General features: G+C 34.3%; 2 protein-coding genes and 1 long non-coding RNA gene across 3 annotated transcripts; 1 reads left to right on the top strand and 2 right to left on the bottom strand.

The window, feature by feature from the left end:
* Positions 1-264: 264 nt before the first annotated feature.
* Positions 265-17,898, bottom strand: LOC142527216 (uncharacterized). Its single transcript, XR_012815426.1, has 6 exons — positions 17,496-17,898; positions 3,246-6,111; positions 3,066-3,153; positions 1,331-2,368; positions 963-1,263; positions 265-538 (listed from the first exon to the last, which is right to left on the bottom strand). It is a non-coding gene; the product is annotated as an uncharacterized LOC142527216 (long non-coding RNA).
* Positions 17,899-20,668: 2,770 nt separating this feature from the next.
* LOC142527210 (auxin-responsive protein SAUR50-like) lies at positions 20,669-21,685 on the top strand. The gene is given in 2 exon segments (XM_075631949.1): positions 20,669-21,028; positions 21,308-21,685. Coding segments are annotated over 2 exon segments (408 nt in total). The 5' UTR covers positions 20,669-20,790; the 3' UTR covers positions 21,478-21,685.
* Positions 21,686-22,321: 636 nt separating this feature from the next.
* LOC142527202 (uncharacterized) lies at positions 22,322-25,632 on the bottom strand. Its single transcript, XM_075631941.1, has 3 exons — positions 24,803-25,632; positions 24,044-24,212; positions 22,322-22,859 (listed from the first exon to the last, which is right to left on the bottom strand). The coding sequence occupies exons 1-3, from the start codon at positions 25,604-25,606 to the stop codon at positions 22,405-22,407; spliced, it is 1,428 nt and encodes a 475-aa protein (XP_075488056.1). The 5' UTR covers positions 25,607-25,632; the 3' UTR covers positions 22,322-22,404.
* Positions 25,633-26,319: the final 687 nt, after the last annotated feature.

Raw genomic sequence — 26,319 nt, 5'->3', positions numbered from 1 at the left:
TTGTTGACAAAAGTTTGTGTGAGACTGTCTTACGGATCGTATCTGTGAGACATATCTCTTATTTGGATCATATTACTCGTCTCACAAATAAAGATTCGTAAGACTGTCTCACAAAATACCTACTCAATATTGTTGGACCTGATTTGATCTTTACGAAGAGCCAAAACAATGAAATATCATTCAAATCTTGTCAACCAACTGCCAACTAATGGAGCCGATTTTTTTTTTTTTTTGGATCATGTGGGGCGAATTGTGAGGTTCATTGTAAAATAGCATTAATATAAATAATGATGATTCTCTGTTCATAGAAAGTACATCTCGAGAAAAAAAAAGAAGAAGAAAATTCGAAGTTGCATAAAATATAATTGAAAAAATAGTCAAAGACAACATATAATTTTTGTCTGAGTTTCTTGCCAATGGCAAACACAACACCAGCCACAACCACAACGATGCCCGAAACAATTATTGCGGTTTTAAAACTTTGCATTGCATCCTTATTTTGTATCTCTCTCGCCTTTTTCATCGCTTCGATTTGTTCCTACATACAATAGAAATACGGTTACCATATCATGTGCAAGTTCAAGAAAAAGAACATGTCATGAAGGGGATTGATGATAACAAGGGCAATTGTCTCTCTCAAATAAAAAGAACTAAACATCTTTCCGGTCTAATAAATTGAACTGCTTCCTTATATTTCAAAAGAATATAACATAAAAATGTTAATTTTTTTATTTTCTCTGTTAATCCTCGTGAGGGTAACAAATCAACACTCTCAGGGTATGCAGAGTAATGGATTTCGTCGGAAAAATTTATTATTTTTATGTTTGTTTTCTCATCCAACCTTAGACAAAATAAAATATTTATGATTGATTTCTTATTCTATTCCACAAAAATTCTGTCTATATCATCAGCTTAAAATGAAAAAATATACATAAACTACATATATATATATATATATATACCTGGATTTCTTTAGTGGTCTTGAAAATCCTTGTCTAGGCCTGGATTCAACTCTTTATGTACATCAGCTGCTGGAAATCCCTCCGAGTTTGCCATGATTTGTTGATTGTTAATAGACAAAGTCTGTTTCGATTTTTAAAAAAATTCTTTTGTTTTTGTTATTGTAATTTTGTAAGAGAGGACAACAAATAATGTTTGGATTGGATGTTATCCAAGAAATGAAGGAGGATCTTAACCACTTTCTAGCTCTTTGGTTTTCAAGTTTCAACTGCCCGAGAAAATTGTTGGCCTAACAAACCAATCCTACAATGTGCAGTAGCACTGCATATAATTAATGCCAACACAAATGTATCTCCTAAATGACAAAAACCTACAATGTGTAGTAGCACTGCATATAATTAATGCCAACCCAAATGTATCTCATAAATGACAAAAACTTAGGTGAGATGATCTCATAGGTCGTATTTTGTGATACGGATATCTTATGTGGGTCATCTATGAAAAAGTATTACTTTTTATTATTAAGAGTATTACTTTTTATTGTGAATATCGATTGGATTGAACCGTCTCACAGATAAAGATTCGTGAGACCATCTCATAAAAGACCTACTCCTAGTAAATATTTCCCACAAAGCTCAAGCACTATGCTATTATTAAGATACTGAAGAATCGTACAAGAAAGAATTTGCTTTCAGTGGTAGATATGCCTTTCTTTATTATCTTTTTTTTAATCTTCAATAAAAGTATTAATTAACTGCATTTTATTTTCACTTATAGTACTAAACACATGACTTGAATTGTCTCAAATATTGAAAACTACTGATTGTTTCATTTTTTGTGAGCTCGAATTTTTTTTTTTTTTTTGGACAAACTATTTCAATATATAGCAGACATACAGAGCTCATCCTCGTACATTTCAATAAGTTGGTGACACTGAAAACTCGAAATGATCGTCAAAACTATATCAAATCTCGACTGTATCCAATCTTAGCTTGAATCTTCGACCTAAGACTAAAATCACTTTTAGAGCTCTATCGGAAGATTGTAAATACCCAATTTCGTAAGCTAAAAATTACATTATTGTGAGCTCTAAGCATACTTCAATGTGACCATAAGCAAATCAGGTAACTACATCGACCACCTATTCCAAGCCATGGATGGTTTTAATATTGTCTGTTCCAGAAACCTGTTCATCTTCTAAAAATGGAATTGTCTTCCACACAGTCAACTTCACAGGAGTGCTTAAATTTTTTATAGTCTCTCACATTTGAGCCGTACCTTCAGTCGCACAATGCTTCTCAGTGCAGACCGCTGTATAATGAGAACCCGTCAACTCCAAGAGCAAAAATTGCCAATGACTTGTAAGGTTGGAGGGGTCATCAAAGGAATCCACAGCTATTTCAGAAGCCTGAGAGGGATTGTGAGATGTTGTAAACAAATTAATGAATGGTAAATAAAAAGATAAAAGCACCAAGTATGATTGATGAAGTATCTCACTAGAAGAATCAACATTATAAAGACTCATGGCGATAACAACACATCCATAGCAAAATGAATTAGAGAATTTTCTCAAACTTCTTCAACAAAGTTGACTAGCAATCTCTTTACCTTTCCTTGCTCTTCTTAATTTGCATTCCCTGTTTATCTTCCATCTTATGTTTTCCATAAAATAATTAGAACAAAACTCAAAATGTAGACCAAGCGTTCCTAAATCTCAAACGACTGTCACATATTATCAATCTATTCACTTTAAAACATTAGTTTATGAATTTTCTAATTCTAGTTATGTACAAATTGAAACTATTAAAATGATCTGGAAAGATCTTAATCGAACTAAAGAACTAGTGAAGATTTGAACCATTCCTGGTATGTAATGAGTAATGCTAAGTTGGAATTTGGAGAATTTTCAATTAACAGTTGCAGAAAGATGTTTCATACCTGTAAAAAAAGTCATGTTAATAAATTATGTGCTACTCTCACAAAGAGATTTTATCCACTAGACAGAAATAGCATGTCGAACAATAAGATGCATCGACAATCAACACTAAGGAGATTACACAAATTAAATTGTTTTCTGGGAACCGGTAAAAAATTTCCTGATATACCTCAGATTTTAAATCCTTCAGTCTACGGACGTTTTCACCAGTTACACCATGAAAGTGAAAGGTGCACCAGAAAAACCCCTTCCTAATGCTGCATTTCACATAAATTTTTAGGTTTGATTTTGGAAGGACCAGAAACATACACTTAGATGACATGAAGCTCAATGTAATGGTCAGTAAGACCTTGAGTGTCCACGGCTTGATAAACTCCTGGCGCTGGACTTTCGGGTCAGTGATAACAGCTAAAAATCGAACTTCATGTTCCGAGAAATATCGTTTAGCAACAGAACCAATTATGTTACATGTTTTAACATATGAATTACAATTTCACAACTATGTTACAATTTTTAATATATGAATCACATAATTTCACAAGTATGTTCTATAATGTTACATGTTATGACATACGAGTCTCAATTTTACAACTATGTTACATGTGTTTTGATATATGAACCACAATTTCACAAGTATGTTATATGTTTTAACATATGAACCACAATTTCACAATTATGTTACATGTTTTAACGTATGAATCACAATTTCACAACTATGTTACAATTTTTAATATATGAATCACATAATTTCACAAGTATGTTCTATAATGTTACATGTTATGACATATGAGTCACAATTTCACAACTATTTTACATGTTTTAACATATGAATTACAATTTCACAAGTATGTTATATAATATTATATGTTTTAACATATGAATCACATATTTAGTTGGGTCGACACTTGTTGTTTTTGAGTCGACCCTTATTGTTTTACCTTTGGGTCAGAGTTCAGATATTTTTTAGCTTGTAATATGTTTTATAATCATTAGACATTGTATTTATCTTTTAATTATTGGACATTGTATTGATTTTTTTAATTTCGGTTTCAACAAAACTAAAAGAATAAGATAATTAGAATGGACAAAAATTAATATAAAAAAAACATTCGTGGCACACCAGGTAATTATGGGTTGACCCAACAAAATTTTGGTCGACCAAGAAAATTAATCTTGGTCGACCCAAGACTCTTCTGGGTGGAGAATTAATTAAGTTGAAAAGTTTAATTACAATATATATAATAATCAAAAGTCAACTCCTTGTTTCTTAAAAAAAAGTGAGAGTCCTTGTTTTTTAAATACTTTATTTCTCACTCTTACTTTTTTAATTGGCCCTCAAAACGAGAGTTCCGACAATGGCATGATAAATTGAAAGGACAATAAAAAATATATGACTCATTTTAAATTTAATTAAATAAAAGAGATTTTGATTTTATTACATCCAGAAAAGGGAGTCGACTATTGTTAGTTAGGTGAGTTCATTTATTAGGTCATTAATTAGTTAGTTAGATTTTACTTTTTTTAAAAAAATATTTTTTTAATTGATATATCGGGACCTCCCCGATTTGAGGTTTCATTTATTCCCGTTATTTTTGCGTTCTTCACGAGAAAATAATCAAAAGTCGTTTGAAATTTTGAAGATTCTTAGAGAAATAAGTACATACTCGAATGTTGTTCAGTTTAGTTATGGTTGTATTTTGTTAGTGGAGTTAGTGTGAGTATTTACAGTCTAGCAACATGTTGATTGTATGGGTCGAGTAGGTGCATGGAGTGTGAGTCAAGCGTGATAGTATGGTTAGGTCTGGATAGTGTCTAGACCCACATATAGGATGGGTCGAGGTTCACCTGTGGGTCGAGGTGTGCACACCTCGACCCACGTTTCTTCACACCTGTTGGTTGAGGTGCACGCCACACTCGACTCGACCCAGGTTCGAGCTCTTCACATGTTCGAATGTGTGGGTTGAGACTTGTCTAGTGATGTGTTGGTCTATGTTGTAAATATGTTGGATGAGCTTGAAATTCATGGGTAGAGTAACGTGTATATGTTGCAATTCATTAGCTTATTTTTTTAAATAAATTATATTGTCTATAATTTAATATTCTTATTTATGTTTTGTTGGTTATGCTAACCGTTATTCTCTTTGAGTACAACGACGAATGAGAAATTAACGAAGATAATATATTTAAATGGCGTTCATAGCCGAGTGGTAAGTGGGCAGCAATTCCTTTGGATTCTGATATTTGTTCAATGGAATATATAGAAAGTGAGATATACATAATTATGAATCTAGGTGGTACAAAAAAATTGAAATTAAGTTATCTTCCTGATGTGAAGCATTGCAATATTCGTCCAATTTATATTGAGGATGATAATGATTTGAAAGCATACTTATATTTTTGATGTGCAAAAGAAAGACCAGTACTTCATGTCGGATTTGATCTAACTGTTGTTTCTCTTGATATTGTTGAAAGTGAAAATATCATGTCACCGGATTTAAATTTGACTCATTTGGATGATGAGTATGTCGATGATGAAACAAATATGTACTATCTCTATTTTGATAGAACTTTTGTCTCAAATGACCATTGTACCAATAATGATGTATTAGAAGATATAAATACATCAACTGAAAATATGCAAGAGAATTATGTGAGAAGCACAGAAAATGATGTGGATGATAATGATGTCAACATCCACCACATCAGTGTAGCTCATGATACTGAGACTCATGTTCAAGCTGATACATATTCATTTACCGATGGTTCAAGCTTATTTATTGGTCAAAGATTTTCAAGCAAGACCAAAGTGAAGAAAGTGCTATTCAAAATTGCTTTGAACTCATCTTTTGAGTTTGAAAGTGTCAAATCTTCTCGAAATATCTATTTGTTTCGTTGCGTGAATAAAGGTTGCAGCTGGAGAATTTGGACTTCAAAACACGAGAACTCAACATATTTTGTGATTCGTACATACTGCAACACACACAATTGTGACTTGACTAGAATGCGTAAAAGGCATCGACAAGCCAGCTCATCTGTCGTGTGTGATATGTTTGTAGAGAACTTTCGAAGACAACAGAAAACACCTCAACCAAAATCTATTATGACAATGATGCGTAATAAGGGGGTTGACATTACCTATTACAAAGCCTTGAAAGGAAAACAGCTTGCTCATGATATATTCAGAAGTGATCCTGAAATAAGTTTTGGTCTTCTACCTTCATATTTGAAAATGGTCAAGAGAATGAACCCTGGTAGTATAATAGATTTAGTAGTAGATGGGCACAATAGATTCAAGTATTTGTTTTTAGCATATGGCGCATGTGCAAGAGAATATAGATGCATGAGAAAAATCGTATCTATTGATGATACATGGTTGAAAGGAAAGTACGACGGTACTTTACTTGTGGCCTCAGCACAAGATGGAGATTTTCATCAATATCCTTTGGCTTCGGCTGCTGTTGATGTAGAATCCATTGCTTCGTGGAGTTGGTTTTTGACGAAGCTCTTGGAAGTAGTGGTTGATGAGGAAGAGTTGGTGATTATCTCTCCGCCCTCATTGAAAGCACTCGAAACCAGCTGATAAAAATCGACGTCCATCAATGACACCTCATGTGAGTACGTCCTTTGTAATTGGAGCAACCCTCGACAACATTCTTGAATATGTTGAAAGTGATAAAGTGAAATATGTTAATTACTAACTCAACGTAAAAAACAAAATAAGAAAAACTTAGTGTCTCGGTCAACCAAGAAGCAGGTGCCCCCAATACACGAAACCACGAGCTATCGTAATACGAACACAACCCATATATCCTCGTATTTTCCATACAAGAATTAATCTCAGCACTTACTCGTGGCCACGATCTATTGGCAAACATTCTACCTCTTTTCTCAAAAGTCAAAGACATCATATCATTCATAAGATGATGACGCAGTTCCTCGTTTTTCATAGGCTCTTCTTCCACTGTGAACAATCTTAACTTATGGCCCGAAGTTTTTTCAAAAGCTCGAGTCAAAGACGAATCGCTCACAAGTCGAATATTTGGATCCAACTCATCCGCTCTCATAAATGGAATATCTTCATATCAATGCCTTGATGTCTCACCTTGATCTGAGAGAATAATATTAACATACATTTTGTCATTTTTCATACTAAAAATTAAAAATCATATAAATATTAATAAAATTTACCAACATTGACATTCATCGAAGGTAATCTCCCAATTATATCCTTCAAACTCGAGATATCGTCATGCATATTTTTCAATTGATTTATGATATCGTCTTGGTCCTTTAGTATCGTCCCAACTTTATCCTCCAAACTTGTGAAACGAAGTTCATACATATCTGCAAGAGATGTATGATCTCTATGCATAGATGTATGTCTCATGTGAGTCAATGGAGGAGACGGTTGATTCATGTGTGAAGGACTACGAGATGGCCGAGAAGATTTTCTGACTTTATCTCGAGATGATCTGGAGTATGTATATGTGAATGCCTGGATAAACGGTTTATCTCTAGTCTCAGTCTGTACACCCACTTCATCCTCTGGGTCGCCCAATGGATCTTGAGTGCAAACTACTTTGATACCTTGGCAAATTAACTCTATAATGCGATGGTTATCACATTATAAAAAATAAACAAAATTGTCAGTCATATAATGTACAGACAACAGCTCCTCCGTGGTGGGAATGAGCATCCCCAAAATATCATATATTAATCATTAACAATAAACATTAAATTAGTTAACGGTTAACAAAAAATATATTAGATAATACGGAAAATAAATAAAATGAATTTTTTGTATTTACTTTGGTATATACATTTTTAAATGTTTTGTTCACATCATCCATGGAAGGGGAATGATTTTTACTCCATTTTCTAGTCAACCAATGACACATCCGAGGTATCGGTACATTGGGACCTTCTCGATGTCTCTAGCGAACACTTCAACAATTGCTGGAAAATATTAATAAACCAAAATCTAGCACAAAAAATAAACACATTATTAGTATGATATAAAATAACAAGGATATTTCATTTAATGAACAATATTTAGTTACCTGTAAAGGATGAATAAATTCACTTATATGGAAGCTACCGGACCCACTGAAATCTGGATCATTCCCACGACGTGCTACCAAATTTTCATAGGTTCTGAACTTAGTTTCAAGATCTTTTCTAAGTCCATAAATTACTTCTTCGAAAGCTATTCTACCCCAAGAATAGTTTATAAAACTATCAAAATTATTTACTAATCTAATCCATTCTAAATCCACTGTATCATTTTTATTTTTTCTTTGTCTACCTAATACACCTACCACGAACAAAAGACATGCCAATTTCACCTTCTCAATGTTTATTTCTTCCCCTAAATCATTCTCATATTCATCAATTCTATCTATCAAATCCCTCAAACCTATACAGAAACTTCCACCAAAATGTCTCTCCCTAAATTCATCTTCTTCAGGTATCATAGGATAAAAGTTTGAACAATTTAGGTCAGTTAACAAACAATACTCTAACAATGAAAATCGTAAAGGTCGTTTACGATATATCATCCAAAATTCATCACTTTCACTGTCATAACTTTGCCTCGCCATCAAAAACCATAACAATTGATTGGAATTGTTATAATGCTTATCACATAAAATTAAATTAACGAATTGAGTATACTGCACCAAATATTCTATCTCTTTCTTATTTAAAAATGATACAATCTTCTTACAAATTTCAACGTATCTTGATCCTAAAGTTAACTTGCATTCAAAGAATTGATTCTTTCCAAGTTTATCGAGGAAGTAAACCTACAAAAAAACAAACAAAAAATTTTTTAGTTGTAAAAATTAAAAATTAAACCGTTTTGTTCATTTTAAATTGGATCAAGGTGGGTCGTGTTTGTTTCCCGACCCTCTTTACCTTGGGTCGTGACCCCTTCACCCTGGGTCGTGAAGCACGACCCAGAAGACACGACCCAGGGAGCTTGGCGAAGCTTCACCCTGGCTCGTGAAGACACGACCCAGGGAGCTTGGTGAAGCTTCACCCTGGGTCGTGAAGAGCGACCCTTCACCCTGGGTCATGAAACACGACTCGGGGTGAAGTCTTCACACTGGGTCGTGAAGAGCTCGAGCACACGATCTCTTCACACTGCTCGACCCAGGGCTCGAACAACGACGAGACCCAATTGATTTTATATCTCAAAATAAATTTCTTACCAATACGTGATTTTCTCGTTGGATTTGTTGCAGAGGAATACCTTGTAGACTCATTGTTAATTGTTGGCCAAAAACCAGAACAATAAGGTTGAGAACAAAAGGATGTTTTGTGAAGATGAATGAAGTGAGACCTAGGGTTGAGTCAGGAAAGATGGAAAAGATTGAGTCGAGTAAGTTTTTTTTATTTAATTAAATTATAAATTTTATTGTATAAAAAATTAAATAAGAAGTTAAATACACTAATGAAAAAATTAGTTTTTAAACAAATTTAAAACAAATGATAAAAAAGTAAATTACATTCACTCCTTTTTTTTTAATAAACACTTTCATCACTCTCGTTTTCCTCATTTCCCATAAATTGAAACATACATCTGGATATAGTTGTCTGAACCAAGGCGCAGGATAATAAAGTACTCTTCCACAGCTCATCTCCTCTCATTCGCAATACAGTCTCCTTCTCACAAGGAGAGAGAATATCCCAATACTAACTCAACAATGAATCGCTCCTCACTTGACAAGGTTTCACATACCACAAATGAGTCTCCCTAATCATCCAAGCAACCGGCAAACAAAATGAACATGATTTTTCATAAAGAAAAATATGAAAACGAAATAAACAGGGAATTACATCGGAGAAGGGAGCTAAATTGGAGGGTAAGGGCGAAAGAATTTTCGTTCGAAGCAATGAAAATTCATTCCGGGAATCCCTATTCGCATAAGCAAATATGGTACTGGGGAAATGAGAAAAAGGGAGTGAAAGAAGTGTATAAAAATAAGGAGTGAATGTAATTTACTCTTTTATCCTTTGTTTTAAATTTGTTTAAAAACTAATTTTTTCATTAGTGAATTTCACTGATTAGTTTAAATTTTTAATAAAATCTATAATTTAATTAAATAAAAAAACTTGCTCGACTCAATCTTTTCCATCTTTCCCGACTCAACCCTAGGTCTCACTTCATTCATCTTCACAAAACATCATTTTCTTCTCAACCTTATTGTTCTGATTTTTGGCTAACAATTAACAATGAGTCCACGTATTGGTAAGAAATTTATTTTGAGATATAAAATCAATTGGGTCTCGTCGTTGTTCGAGCCCTGGGTCAAGCAGTATGAAGAGCTCGTGTGCTCGAGCTCTTCACGACCCAGGGTGAAGGGTAGCTCTTCACGACGCAAGGCTGGGTCGTGAACTCGTGCTTCACGACCCATGGGTCATGGTGAAGGGTGCTCTTCACTCTTCACGACCCAGGGTGAAGAGCTTCACCCTGGTTCGTGTCTTCTGTGGGTCGTGACTTCACGACCCATGGACTTCACGACGACACAACCCAAGGTGAAGCTTCACCAAGCTCCCTGGGTCGTGTCTTCTGGGTTGTGCTTCACGACCTAGGGTGAAGTGGTCACGACCCAAGGTGAAGAGCTCTTCACCTTGGGTCGGGAAACAAACACGACCCACCTCGACCCAATTTAAAATGAACAAAACGGTTTAATTTTAAATTTTTACAACTAATAACTTTTTTGTTTGTTTTGTTTTTTTGCAGGTTTACTCCCCACTAAATTTGGAATGAATCAATTCTTTGAATGCAAGTTAACTTTATGATCAAGATACGTTGAAATATGTAAGAAGATTGTATCATTTTTAAATAAGAAAGAGATAGAATATTTGGTGCAGTATACTCAATTCGTTAATTTAATTTTATGTGATAAGCATTATAACAATTCCAATCAATTGTTATGGTTTTCGATGGCGAGGCAAAGTTATGACAGTGAAAGTGATGAATTTTGGATGATATATCGTAAACGACCTTTACGATTTTCATTGTTAGAGTATTGTTTGTTAACTGACCTAAATTGTTCAAATTTTTATCCTATGATACCTGAAGAAGATGAATTTAGGGAGAGACATTTTGGTGGAAGTTTCTGTAAAGGTTTGAGGGATTTGATAGATAGAATTGATGAATATGAGAATGATTTAGGGGAAGAAATAAACATTGAGAAGGTGAAATTGACATGTCTTTTGTTCGTGGTAGATGTATCAGGTAGACAAAGAAAAAATAAAAATGATACAGTGGATTTAAAATAGATTAGATTAGTAAATAATTTTGATAGTTTTATAAACTATTCTTGGGGTAGAATAGCTTTCGAAGAAGTAATTTATGGACTTAGAAAAGATCTTGAAACTAAGTTCAGAACCTATGAAAATTTGGTAGCACGTCGTGGGAATGATCCAGATTTCAGTGGGTCCGGTAGTTTCCATATAAGTGAATTTATTCATCCTTTACAGGTAACTAAATATTGTTCATTAAATGAAATATCCTTATTATTTTATATCATACTAATAATGTGTTTATTTTTTGTGCTAGATTTTGGTTTATTAATATTTTCCAGCAATTGTTGAAGTGTTCGGTAGACATCGAGAAGGTCCCAATGTACCGATACCTCGGATGTGTCATTGGTTGACTAGAAAATGGAGCAAAAATCATTCCCCTTCCATGGATGATGTAAACAAAGCATTTAAAAATGTATATACCAAAGTAAATACAAAAAATTCATTTTATTTATTTTTCGTATTATCTAATATATTTTTTGTTAACCGTTAACTAATTTCAAGTTTATTGTTAATGATTAATATATGATATTTTGGAGATGCTCATTCCCACCATGGAGGAGCTGTTGTTTGTACATTATATGACTGACAATTTTGTTGATTCTTCATTTGCCAAGATATCAAAGTAGTTTGCACTCAAGATCCATTGGGCGACCCAGAGGATGAAGTGGGTGTACAGATTGAGACTGAGGTTCAACCGTTTCTCCAGCCATTCACATATACATACTCCAGATCATCTCGAGATAAAGTCAAAAAATCTTCTCGGCCATCTCGTAGTCCTTCACACATGAATCGACCGTCTCCTCCATTGACTCACATGAGACATAAATCTATGCATAGATATCATACATCTCTTGCAGATATGTATGAACTTCGTTTCACAAGTTTGGAGGATAAAGTTGGGACGATACTAAAGGACCAAGACGATATCATAAATCAATTGAAAAATATGCATGACGATATCTCGAGTTCGAAGGATATAATTGGGAGATTACCTTCGATGAATGTCAATGTTGGTAAATTTTATCGATATTTATATGATTTTTAATTTTTAGTATGAAAAATGACAAAATGTATGTTAATATTATTCTCTCATATCAAGGCGAGACATCAAGACATATATATATTCCATTTATGAGAGCGGATGAGGTGGATCCAAATATTCGACTTGTGAGCGATCCGTCTTTGACTCGAGCTTTTGAAAAAACTTCGGGCCATAAGTTAAGATTGTTCACAGTGGAAGAAGAGCCTATGACAAACGAGGAACTGCGTCATCATTTTATGAATGATATGATGTCTTTGACTTTTGAGAAAAGAGGTAGAATGTTCGCCAATAGATCGTGGCCACGAGTAAGTGTTGAGATTAATTCTTGTATGGAAAATACGAGGATATATGGGTTGTGTTCGTATTACGATAGCTCGTGGTTTCGTGTATTGGGGATACCTGCTTCTTGGTTGACCGAGAAAGTAAGTTTTTTCTTATTTTGTTTTTTTTTTTTTACGTTGAGTTAGTAATTAACATAATTCACTTTATCACTTTCAGTATATTCACGAATGTTGTCGAAGGTTGCTCCAATTACAAAGGACGTACTCACATTTAATGTCACATGAGGTGTCATTGATGGACGTCGATTTTCATCAGTTGGTTTTGAGTGCTTTCAATGAGGGCGGAGAAAATAAATATAGAATGTTTGATGCCCTATGTGAGAGCAGAAATTGGTGAGTGGCCGGCTATTCCATAAAACAAAGCCAAAATAATTTTGATACCCTTTCATCTTCTCGGGCATTGGGTTTTGTTAAAGGTTTTGCCTAGCCGTAAGAATATCACAATAATGAATTCAGACCGCAGCGTAGATAGTTCAGGCAAGACATTGCTTAAACTTATTAACCCTTTGTCCATTATGCTTCCACATATGTTGGGTGTTGATGCTTCAGAAAGATGGAGTATAGTTAAACCAAAAAAATTTCTACTCAAAAAACCAGGTTAAATTTTTTTATTTTAAAAATTATTATTTTATTATTGTTTAATGTATATCAATGTATATTTAATGTTGTTTTTTCATTGCAGCGGTGAATGTGGAGTATACAGTTTAGCGGCAGCAGCTTATACCATGTTTAGGGAAAATGCCTATCAACTTGACGATGAGAAGATTGAAAAATTTAGACATTATTGTTGTTGTTGTATTTGGGATAAATTATGGTCGTTGGATTAAAACACTTATGTGATACATTATATTTATTGTTAGTTACATTATATTGATTTTTAGTTAATGTATGTGATCCATATACTCAATCTATTTTAAACAATGAAAATTGGTTTGATTCATTGGGTCGAGGATGGGTCGTGTAGGTATCTATTTTATACCATGAAACATGAAACTAATTCACGCTGTCGTGTGGTCGAGAGTTATGAATCGACCAAATTTTGGGTCGAGTGGTGGGTCGAGAAGAATAATTTTGACTTCTCGACCCATAAAGCTAGATTGTAATGTGCACGTAATATCCTCGACTCATTGATATACAATAAACATTAATTTCATATGCTTCGATATACATTCATTAAATTGAATATGTTATGAAATTTGTTATGAAATTTTTTAGTTCTATTATTATAAAATTTGTTAAGAATTTTAGTGGAATTATAAAATTTGTTAAGAATTTTAGTTGAGTATAAATTCAACCCACATTGTTAGAATAAGAGATACATTCATACTTAAATTATAATATATATAACTCATATTAAATTTTTACACAAATAAATTTTTTATATATATTTACATTCTAATCATAAATAAATTGAATTATATTTATATATTAAAAAATGATCAAAACTCAAAATCTCCACCCACTCGACCCATCTCGACCAAAACTCGACCCAAACCCTAAACCCTAAACAAAACACTAAACCAAACCCCTAACACCATTACTCGACCCACTCGACCCAAAATTGAAACCATTTACCACCCACGCGACCCAAACTTAAAAATCTACTGCAGGCATTACAATCTTGTCCACTCGAGTCACTAACCACCCCTCGACTTTAATTCACCACAAACACATTACATATTAATAAAATCAAATCGATTGTCTTTAAATTCAAACAAATTACATATCATTCAATCCTATCTTCTACCAAATTCTCCTAAGGATGGAAATCTGTTTTGTTTTTTCCTTCCACGTCTTCTCTTGATCAGAGGTGACAGTACTAACATATCATCAAGTGGCCACTCGTTCTGATTCAGAACAGGATAAATTGGCTCATAATAGGATAAAGACCATATCATAATAGAATAATACTCTGAGCAGAAGGAATAAAAATTAACATCACAAAAGTAACTCGCTGCAATTGCATGAGAACATGGAATCTTGTCAATATCAAATTCTCTACAGGTACATCTCTTCGGTTCCAAATCTACAATGTCACTATTTGTAGCACTTCGAACATCGAACTCAAGATGGCCCAGCTCATAAACTTGATATCCCCGACCAATATTAAACCTTTCACGCAGAATCGACTCAACAGTGGGAGTGAAATTTGTTGTTGATGCGATGGATGCATTTCGATACCTTGAAAACCAAGATATAGTCGATGTTTGCAAAGAATTTAGTAGTGCAATGATTGGAAGTTGTCTTTCTTCACGCAATCTTGCATTTATTGATTCAACACCATTAGTTGTCATAATGTTATACCGAGATCTTGGGCTATATGCTCGAGTTCATCGATCCAATGAATCACTTTCATTCAAAAACTTTGCGGCATCGAGATATATTTTCTTAAACTTTTCATACTCCAAGTCAAAGTCGATTTGCTTGTAAATTTTTGCTAACCGCATAAACATTTCGGTACAACCCTTCTTTTTGCAACGAATTTTCATATTTTGTGACAAGTGTCATATACAATGACCATGATGTGCATTTTTGTAAACATTGGCAACTGCAGCAATGATGCCCGGATGTCTGTCTGAGATAATCACCAACTCTTCCTCATCAACCACTACTTCCAAGAGCTTCGTCAAAAACCAACTCCACGAAGCAATGAATTCTACATCAACAGCAGCCGAAGCCAAAGGATATTGATGAAATCTCCATCTTGCTGAGGCCACAAGTAATGTTCCGTCGTACTTTCCTTTCAACCATGTATCATCAATAGATACGACTTTTCTCATGCATCTATATCCTCTTGCACATGTGCCATATGCTAAAAACAAATACTTGAATCTATTATGCCCATCTACTACTAAATCTATTATACTACCAGGGTTCATTCTCTCGACCATTTTCAAATATGAAGGTAGAAGACCAAAACTTATTTCAGGATCAATTCTGAATATATCATGAGCAAGCTGTTTTCCTTTCAAGGATTTGTAATAGGTAATGTCAACCCCCTTATTCCGCATCATTGTCATAATAGATTTTGGTTGAGGTGTTTTCTGTTGTCCTCGAAAGTTCTCTACAAACATATCACACACGACAGATGAGCTGGCTTGTCGATGCCTTTTACGCATTCTAGTCAAGTCACAATTGTGTGTGTTGCAGTATGTACGAATCACAAAATATGTTGAGTTCTCGTGTTTTGAAGTCCAAATTCTCCAGCTGCAACCTTTATTCACGCAACGAAACAAATAGATATTTCGAGAAGATTTGACACTTTCAAACTCAAAAGACGAGTTCAAAGCAATTTTGGATAGCACTTTCTTCACTTTGGTCTTGCTTGAAAATCTTTGACCAATAAATAAGCTTGAACCATCGGTAAATGAATATGTATCAGCTTGAACATGAGTCTCAGTATCATAAGCTACACTGATGTGGTGGATGTTGACATCATTATCATCCACATCATTTTCTGTGCTTCTCACATAATTCTCTTGCATATTTTCAGTTGATGTATTTATATCTTCTAATACATCATTATTGGTACAATGGTTATTTGAGACAAAAGTTCTATCAAAATAGAGATAGTACATATTTGTTTCGTCATCGACATACTCATCATCCAAATGAGTCAAATTTAAATCCGGTGACATGATATTTTCACTTTCAACAATATCAAGAGAAACAACAGTTAGTTCAAATCCGACATGAAGTACTGGTCTTTCTTTTGCACATAAAAAATATAAATATGATTTCAAATCATTATCATCCTCAATATAAATTGGACGAATATTGCAATGCTTCACATCAGGAAGATAACTTAATTTCAAATTTTCTGCACCACCTAGATTCATAATTATGTATATCTCACTTTCTATATATTCCATTGAACAAATATCAGAATCCAAAGGAATAGTTGCCCACTTACCCCACTCGGCCATGAACGCCATTTAAATATATTATCTTCGTTAATTTCCCATTCGTCGTTGTACTCAAAGAAAATAACGGTTGGCATAACCTACAAAACATAAATAAGAATATTAAATTATAGACAATATAATTTATTTAAAAAAAATAAGCTAATGAATTGCAACATATACACATCACTCTACCCATGAATTGCAAGCTCATCCAACATATTTACAACATCGACCAACACATCACTAGACAAGTCTCAACCAACACATCACTCGACCCACACATTCGAACGTGTGAAGAGCTCGAACTTGGGTCGAGTCGAGTGTGGCGTGCACCTCAACCAACAGGTGTGAAGAAACGTGGGTCGAGGTGTGTGCACCTCGACCAATCTGTCGAGGTGTGCACACCTCGACCCACAGGTGAACCTCGACCCATCCTATATGTGGGTCTAGACACTATCCAGACCTAGCCATACTATCACGCTTGACTCACACTCCATGCACCTACTCGACCCACACAATCAACACGTTGCTAGACTGTAAATACTCACGCTAACTCCACTAACAAAAATTCTAACAAAATGCAAGCATAACTAAACCGAACAACATTCGAGTATATGCTTACTTCTCTAAGAATCTTCAAATTTTCAAATGATTTTTGATTATTTTTTCGTGAAGAACGCAAAAATAACGGGAATAAATGTAACCTCAAATCAAGAATGTTTTGATATATCAATTAAAAAAATATTTTTAAAAAAATAAATAAAATCTGACTAACTAATTAATAAACTAATAAATAAACTCGCCAAACTAACAACAGTAAACTTCCTCTTCTCGATTTAAAAAAATCAAAATCCATTTTAATTAATTAAATTTAAAATGGATCGTATATTTTTTTATGGTCTCTACGATACTGCATGTAATTCAACAGGAAACTTTAACTAAATAATAAAATCGCAGAAATTGGTTTGTCAATAAAAAAACCAGGAAGCTGATACCTTGATACAGTGTCTCTAATGATGGTTTGGAGGGATTGCTTTATCGACTGGTAACAGTTTGATCAGCGGCGAACCAATGAACGTTTCGGAACAAAAAGCATTAAGGCAGTACATCCCAAATAGTCTGCAAACGGAAGATTTTCTTCTCGGCCCTTTTGGGTCGGATTTATACTACACTGATTTTCGAAATTTATTGGGTAGAAACATAGCGGACCTCCCTCCATTCACAGCCAAGAAATCAATTGCATAAAAATAGTTCTACCACATAAAAAGCATAACAACGAGAGAGAAATAGCAAGTGCCAAGCCGAGAAAGAAAGAGAGCGAGAGCCAATACTCCACTACAACACGCAGAAATTGGAACCCTAGCAAGAAAGGGAAAGAGTGAACAAAAGTTTGATACCATAAATGGACCCAGAGATTTCGGGTAAACCGGATCGTGTCAATTTATACCCCAACCCCAAATTTTTTAAATCCCATTTTTCCGTGGGACCGCGGCCCATTAAATTTGGGCTACCAGATTTTTCACGTTATAGTCAGTTCAAATAAAATAAATTACTGAGATATAAATCTCTGATAAATAAATGACGAGTAGTCTTATTTCATCTTATATTGTATATGCTTACACTTAAAAATTAAATAATTTATTAACATATATATTATCTATTTACATCCATATTGTCATTAATAATTAATGAAAACATAGAAACGGACAAATAATTGATTGGCCATATATTATTATTATTTTTTAAAAAAGGAACATTAGAATTGCCAAGTAAGTCAACCATACTATCCATATTCAATGGTCAAGAAGTTGAAATCTTGAAAATTAAATAATGGCGTTTTACTAAACAAAATCCTGGTTAAAAAATATTCCACTGGTTAGTTTGGAATAATATAGAAAATTATTTAGTGGCTGAGATTACGTTCGTCTAGTGGATATATACATGATGTCATATGAGTAATGCTCACATAGATATTTATAATAGGTGATCTAAGCCAATTCTCACTTAGGTGTTCACTGTACGTGATCATCATATCAAAATTTTGAAAAATATAATTTTAAGAATAGGTCTCTTGTGAGACAATCTTGCAGATATTTATTTGTGAGGTGAATAAACTATATCGATATTTACAATAAAAATAATATTTTTTATATGTGACTTAAATAGAAGAAATATCTCTAGAAATTGATTTATACGATCGTATCAATATATATAATATATATATATATATATATATTATTCTAATCAAGTTTACTTTTAATAATGCGAAGTCTTCCACTGCGGTCTAGTTGATTTTGTTGTCGACGATTTTCAACCATGTACAAAAAGTACAAGCAAGTGCATGGTTGTACTCTGGACAAAAGACAATCTACAAAAGATTTTTTAACAAAACTAGATTTGAGGGGAAAAAAATAATTAGAAGATTTCTACTTTTTTTTATTCAAAGAAAACAATTTCAAGTCCTACAGGTCATTTTCATTATCTTTCCTATTCTTCTTTGGACCACAAGGTCAGCATTTTGCCGTCTTTGTTTACTTTAATTCAATTCATTCCCACCATTTATGCAAAGAATATCCAACCCTTTAGCTATGCGAAGGAACATTTTAAACAACCAATTAATTTATATATGTTATTTAAAACATTAAAAATTTATATATAATAATAATAATGTATCGACGTATGTGTCATGTGTTTGTACATTAATTTTTTCACGATTAATTGTAAAAATAATTAACAAAATTTATATTCAGATAAAGATAATATCATAATTATAAAGACAAAAACTCGTGTAAGACGGTCTTACGGGTCGTATTTGTGAGACGGATCTCTTATTTAGGTCATCCATGAAAAGTATTACCTTTTATCCTAACACTATTACTTTTTATTGTGAATATCGATAGGATTGACCCGTCTCACAGATAAAGATTCGCGAGTCGTCTCACAAGAAGATACCTATTCAATTATAAAAATTAATGAATGTCCAGCTGCAATTTAAAAATATTACATGTTATAATTTGAATTAATTATATTTAAATAAGATAATATCATAATTATAAAAAATAGCGAGAGACTAAACTACAATTTCGATACGATGAATAAAAAAACACAAACAAAATAGACCATGACAACAAGTTTTTCTTTGAAATTTATATATCGTGTTGTATATTTGTTCAATATTTTTTTATAATTAACTGGAAAAATACTTAATTGAATATTATTCAAATATGATTAATATCATAATTATAAAAATTAACGAACATCCAACTTCAATTTGAAACTAGTGCATGTTTCAATTTGAATGGATTATACTTAAATGAACTCATATAATATGAAGAAAATAGAGATTCTAGAATATAGTATCCTCATTGTAAATAGTTCTTTATTTAAGCAGAAAAAAGTCGCCCAATCAATCTCGTTGGAATTGCCTCCGCTAATTGAGTCGCCTACACACACCAAATATTAAAACAAACAGGTAGTATTTGGATAGAAGAATTTAAATTTGAGCGAAAGGTAGTTTGTGAGAGGGTCTCACGAATCTTTATGTATGAGACGGGTCAACCCTACCGATATTCATGATAAAAAATAATACTCTTATCATAAAAAGTAATATTTTTGCATGGATGACCAAAATAAGAGATTCGTTTCACAGAATACGACCCGTGAAACCGTCTCACACAAGTTTTTGTCAAGATTTTAAGCAATCAGAATTTATAGTAATTAGAAATCCATTATCTTCATATAAAATGGGATGAATTTAAATTTCGAATTTGAAATCCAGTCCTTTACTTTTTCTGCTCAAAATAGAAAAATTATATATAATTTTGGAAATGGTTTCACGGGTACATGTTTTAAATCAGACTTTAAATTAGGAAGCAAATTAAATACAAAGATTAAGACAATCATCATTATTAAGGTAATTTATATTAATGCAGTGAGACCAAGGAGACACTATTTTCAAACAGAGAAGATATATATACAAAGACAGTGTTTTTAACAATATAATATCAACTTTCAACTTTCACGTCAATATATGAAAATTCTTTTTTTTTTTTTTTACATGAATTCAATTTAAGGATACAACAGCTAGCTAGTTGCTCGTAAGTTTTGAATCGTTGAAAAATACGATATAGACTATCGAAATCATTAGCTCCCACAACCTATGTTAGAAGTCAGAAGCTGTCCCTCTTGCTGCCTCACTATAAAACTACCTCTAACCACACTTTCCCCCAATGCAACAGTCAAGAAACCATTTTCCCTCTTCTCCAACCATTCTGATCTTTATATCACAAAATGTTGGGCAAGAAACTTGGTTCAATGAAGAAACTAGCCAAGAAAGTTAGATCCTTCCGCAATGGCGAACCCGTCGAAACATCACATTCCGTGTGTCTTCTAAGGTACAATGATGGAGGATCGTCCCCTACGGCCGCCGCCACGAGCCCCACTACCGGAACTTTTGCCGCGTACGTAGGGGAAGATAGACAAAGATTCATGGTCCCAGTAACGGATCTCAAACAAACCGTGGCTGACCGTTGAGCGACGGCCCTTCCACTCGGCACCGTCGGATCAAGCTAGAGCTGGAGCTGAAGTTGGTCTTGATGTCCTAGAGTAGCGAAACCACAAGTGAGTGAAGGGGCGCTATCCGGAACCCACGGGGTAGCTCACTTCTGGAAGTGTTCCCGTATATGAATAGGCGGGAAGCGAAGAAACTACTCAACGGTGTGAGCCGGGTTTGTCGTTAGCTGTCGAAGTAGGGGGGAGGGAAAGTCCGAAGACTATAGCTCAGTCGAAGTGAATCTAGAAGGATAAGTTGATATCAAATTATTGACTCTAGAGATATAGTAATATGGTTTCGGGTTCGACCAGAGAAACGGCCTAGTGGTACCATGTAGGGTTGCTGCATTCCAAGAAGTGATGAGTGTCGTGCGGTGCTGCAACGGGAGGTTTGATTTCGGAGAATTGGTGGAGGAGTTCATCTAGGAAGGCAAATCATATTTGAAACTGGGAATTTTTGGAAAAATTACGCTCGAGAATTAGTTTCTAAACAAAATTTGAAAGCGTCACCAAGTCGGATCTGCCTTTGGTAGCTGTACGGTGGAATAGGATTTACGTGATCGATGATCCATCCACTGTTTCTTAGAAATGTACATTTATTAGCTGGAAATAGGATGTGGTCATATGTAAATTTAAACAAGAATGTTAGAACAATTTGTCCGTTGTCTTCTAATAATTTCGTAATCAGACATCGATCTAAAAAAAGTGATATTGGAGTTTGCTTTCACAAATTTATGAAAGGAAAAATCCATAGTAACTTTCTTTTAGAGATTGCAAATACTACTTTAACAAAGGCGCGGAAGGAATTTCGATTTAGGAAGCAGTATCAGTGGAAGACCATAATTCATAATTATGCGGTCAGTTGATCAAAGACAACATTAAACAGATGAAGTAAAATGAAGATCGGTAAAATTTTATATCTGTATGATTGTGGGTTTTTAGACCGATAATCAATTTTAATTTATGTAAATATTTCTCTGTAAATATTCATTAAGACCCTAATTTAGTTTGTATATACCCCATTCTTTTGCAAATATTTGTTCGATTTAGAGTACTCCGACCAAACGGGCTCAAATGGATGATAAAAGAATATATACTTTTGATATCAGTCCTGCAACTATTGTCCAATTTTACTTATTTTTTTCCAATCTAAAATGCAAAATTTAGGATATCTGTCGTGGATACTCTTAGTTGCCAAAAACAGGTCTAAGACTGAACTGGATGTTCATGTATAAACAACAAAAGATGACTAAAAAGAGAGGCCAACCAATTATATTAAGTAAAAATATGCATAAATGGGCGAACACCTCAATAATACTACGTTTTATACATGGGAGGAAGTTCAACAAGGCCCTAGCCTCCAAATCCATCCTCCAAAATAATTCGTTTCATTGCATCTACAAATTCCCGCATTTGCTCCCTCGAGTGCAGCGGGGAAGGATATACGAAAGAACAATCCAATTTCCCATCTCTAATCGTATCAAAAATTGCTATAGATGGGCCGACACCGTGAATTGAGCCACATCCAATGGAGTCTTTTAATCCAATAGCCTCGTCCAGTTTGCTGGAATCATCGATAATGGGATTCTCGAAGACGGATAAAACTGCAGTTCGGAGGGATCCTGATGCTGTCAGACCAGGGTTCTCTATTGCCTTGCACATCAAAAAGTTGAGGTCAGTCATGTCCGTAAAATGCTTCTTGTTGTTCTTGGCACTCATAAAGGACATGTATATTTGTTTCGCCAGCTCCCACAAATCTTCACCTCCATTAACATCATGGGAGTTCAGAATGGCCGAGTGATAAAAGCCTGCAACGTTGTAAAATTTTTGGCAAAAACATGTTTCAATGATGCTTTCGTAAAAACCGAACATATACCGTTTTACTAGAAGTTGTAGTTAATAACAACTCGACAACAGACCGTTGTAGTTGTCTACTTTGACAACCGAAGCATACAGTTTTTATGAGGCATTTTTCTTGATCTCATAAGCAAAATCACTTAATTCTACTGAAAGGGGGGTGGGGGTTTGGGGTAGCCAAAAGCCTTAACTGCCTTTTTTCCCTGAATTTCAACTTAATTTTAGACATTGAAATGATAGCGAAAATCATTAAAGCCCTTAGCTATTCCAATGTCATCATGGACCACAAACTTTCAGCGTCATCAACCAGGATTGACAGTTATATGTGCTAAAATGTGGACTATTTGTGACAACACAATCCAACAAAAAAGATCTTTGACATCCTATGTGAATCAACCCCATCTAGCAATATATATTGCTTATCAGTAATCAAGATGTTAAATAAATTGTAACAAAGAGCTTCAGGAGTAAATAGATAAATCGCACTTTGTTCCCTAAAATCTTGTCTTCCTCCATCTTGGCGGCTTTCTCGAGCAAATATTCTTAATGATACCTAAATTCCAACTTCCACTGTAATTCGAAACAGAAGTTTAACAGACGCATTTCCTTCTTTAAGTCCTTTAAATGAAAAGGCCAACCAAACGATGCTTATGTAACAAAATATGCGTTTTTGAAAAGTTTACTTCTCCATCCAAAATTTTGGTTGGAAGTCATCTTCAAAAAAGCCTTTAAAAGCACTGATTAATGAAACACTTTCTTAAAACTAACGTTTCTTACATCCAAACTCGTCCAAAGCAATCTTACATTTGAGTACTTTATTTAACTAGTGCGAATCTAAATTAGAAGAATTAAAAGCCACACTACTTGATTTTATCTTTTTAAGCAATTTATGATTAAAAAAAACACCAAAACAAAAATCCATCGGCAGTTTGTCCTTGTCACAAAAATGAAATGTTTGATTCTCATATCACATTTCGAAGACCTCACTAATCAGTACAGTTTTAATGTGGTTGTTTAACGTAAAGCACTGCATGTTTGTGTTTGATAGTCACCGTGTCATTCAGTTTCTAATAGGTTTCTAATCCAAACCAGATATCATGGATAGTTGACCACCACTAATCCCATTATCACTTACCAATATGATTGCCACTAAGCACTGGATCAAGAATCGAGCGGCAGTCAACGAGTGTTGTAACTGCGTACTTTTCCCATTGATCAACAGGAATCTCTTTTAAGGAATGGCAAGCACTTAATCCAGCCGCTGCTAAGAGCCCACATAATTTGATTTCTCTATCCTCACATTTCTGCAAAAGAGTTGCCAATACTTTTTAAATAATGCAAGAAACTGGAAGGGACGTCCCACATAATTTTTGTTAATAATATTCATTTGAAAAATGCATGAGCTAGCCATAGATGAGTAGATTAACATAAAAATGAGAAAACATTCTGACAAAAAATATCTACTCGTACTTATTTCTACAACGAGTATAAACTTTGGGAAACTTATTGAATCCATGAAATAAAACTAAAATAAAATATCCTCGTCTTCTCCTCGATCAATATCACTGCAAATTTTGTTTTCGTTTCCGCCTAAAACTACCAAGGAAAAAATTGATCTTGTAAAAGAATTCATTTAAATATGCAAACAAAGCGACAATCACTACAACCTCTTGCTTCCAATCTTGACTTAATAACATAACCATGTTCCTGTGTTGGAACGATCGAAATTTACAGCAAAACGACAACTGAAACAGCAGTGATGAATAATTCACAACGAATTGTATACATAAGCACATAAACAAAACTGGATTCCAAAACATAAAGAACCAATACTGAAAGTAAAGATCAAAACTTTCATAAAACCATAACTTAAAATCAAATAATAAATACTTACCGACGTGATCCACATAGTTTCTTCTCCATTGAATTGCAACCTAATAACACGTGATCCTCTAGGTGACACGATATCCTTAAAATTCAAGTTAGAAAATCTAAAAGAATTCAAAGAGTATCCCAACATATCAAACCCACGAGCCCAAAATGGTTTATTCCCCTGCCCACTAGGAATGTATTCCTCAATACCCAAGCTAACCTCACCATTACCAGTAAATTCACTTTCTACCCCCTCCATCAACCTCAATAACTCCCTACGCAACGCCGCAATCGATGTCCTGTCACAAGCTGACGTATGCAGCCTGAGAGCCAAGACCCGCGTCTCATCCTGCAAAGTATAAACGCTTGCAAAGAAAAGATCGGTATCGGATGAAGGGTCTGGATTCTCCCACGAGTTTTTGTTCAACTCATGCTCAAGAATCGAGTGGAAGGGTGAAACGGAGGGACCCGAGTCTAGCGTCTGGAGAATCTTGGACGTTGATTCGAGATCAAACGGCTGGATTTGGATCTGAGGGGTAGCGGGAGTGATGTAGGAAAAAGATTCAGGAGCGGGATTGAAGTGGAGTTTGGAGTTGAGGATGGGGTGGGAACTTTGGAGTTTGTGGAGAGCATTTTGGAGATGATGGAGGTCTGGGGGTTTGAATAGGAGGAGGGCAAGAACAGTTATGCCGGTTCCTCCAGGCACGGCCTTGCACCAGCTGTGCTCGGTGGCACCGACCGTTCGGCTCTTGGGATCCGCCGTGGTGGCTGGCCGTGAAGAACTCATGTTGTGTTTGAGTTCCTCCGCAGGTTGTACGTACGCCATTTGTCTTTCCAATCATGACATTTGTTAATGACAAAAATTCGCGTGATATAGTCTTATGAGTCGTATTTTGTAAGACGGATATCTTATTTGGGTCATCTAAAAAAATATTATTTTTTATGTAAGAGTATTAATTTTTATTATGAATATCGATAAGGTTGACCGTCTAACAGATAAAGATTCGAAAGACCCTCTCACAGATAAAGATTCATGAGAACGTCTTACCCTATATCTGATCTTTAGCTACAGGACTAGCATTAAAAAATTGTTAATTGAGCTACGATGTTTTGATAAAGTCACTATTGATAAAGGTAGAGCACGTTATCAATATATGTAAATCACTTAAACGAGTGCTTTATCTAAACCACTGCTTAAAAAAGCATCATATATTATTATTAAAATGCTAATTTTTTTAAAAATATGTCAAAACGTTTTCCTGATGTATCGGTACCAAAAACACGTTTCTGGTACCGACCACGCTAATGGGCTTCTAGAAGGCATGTTTAAAGCCCGACCCAAATTGTTCAATAGCGGTAGATTTAAAAAAATTAATACAAACTTTATCAAAACACAATGGTAATTAAAACATATAAGGATTATTTTGTCCGACAGATGCTAAAAATAATAAGACTTTCAGTATAGGATGTAAAACAGTAAATTTGTGTTTTATCAGAATTAGGTGTTGTTCCAGGTGTTACAACATCTCGGACAACATA

This window comes from Primulina tabacum, chromosome 2 (genome assembly GCF_025594145.1).
Source record: "Primulina tabacum isolate GXHZ01 chromosome 2, ASM2559414v2, whole genome shotgun sequence".
NCBI lineage: Eukaryota > Viridiplantae > Streptophyta > Magnoliopsida > Lamiales > Gesneriaceae > Primulina > Primulina tabacum.
This window is presented reverse-complemented; position numbering and strand designations above follow the sequence as displayed.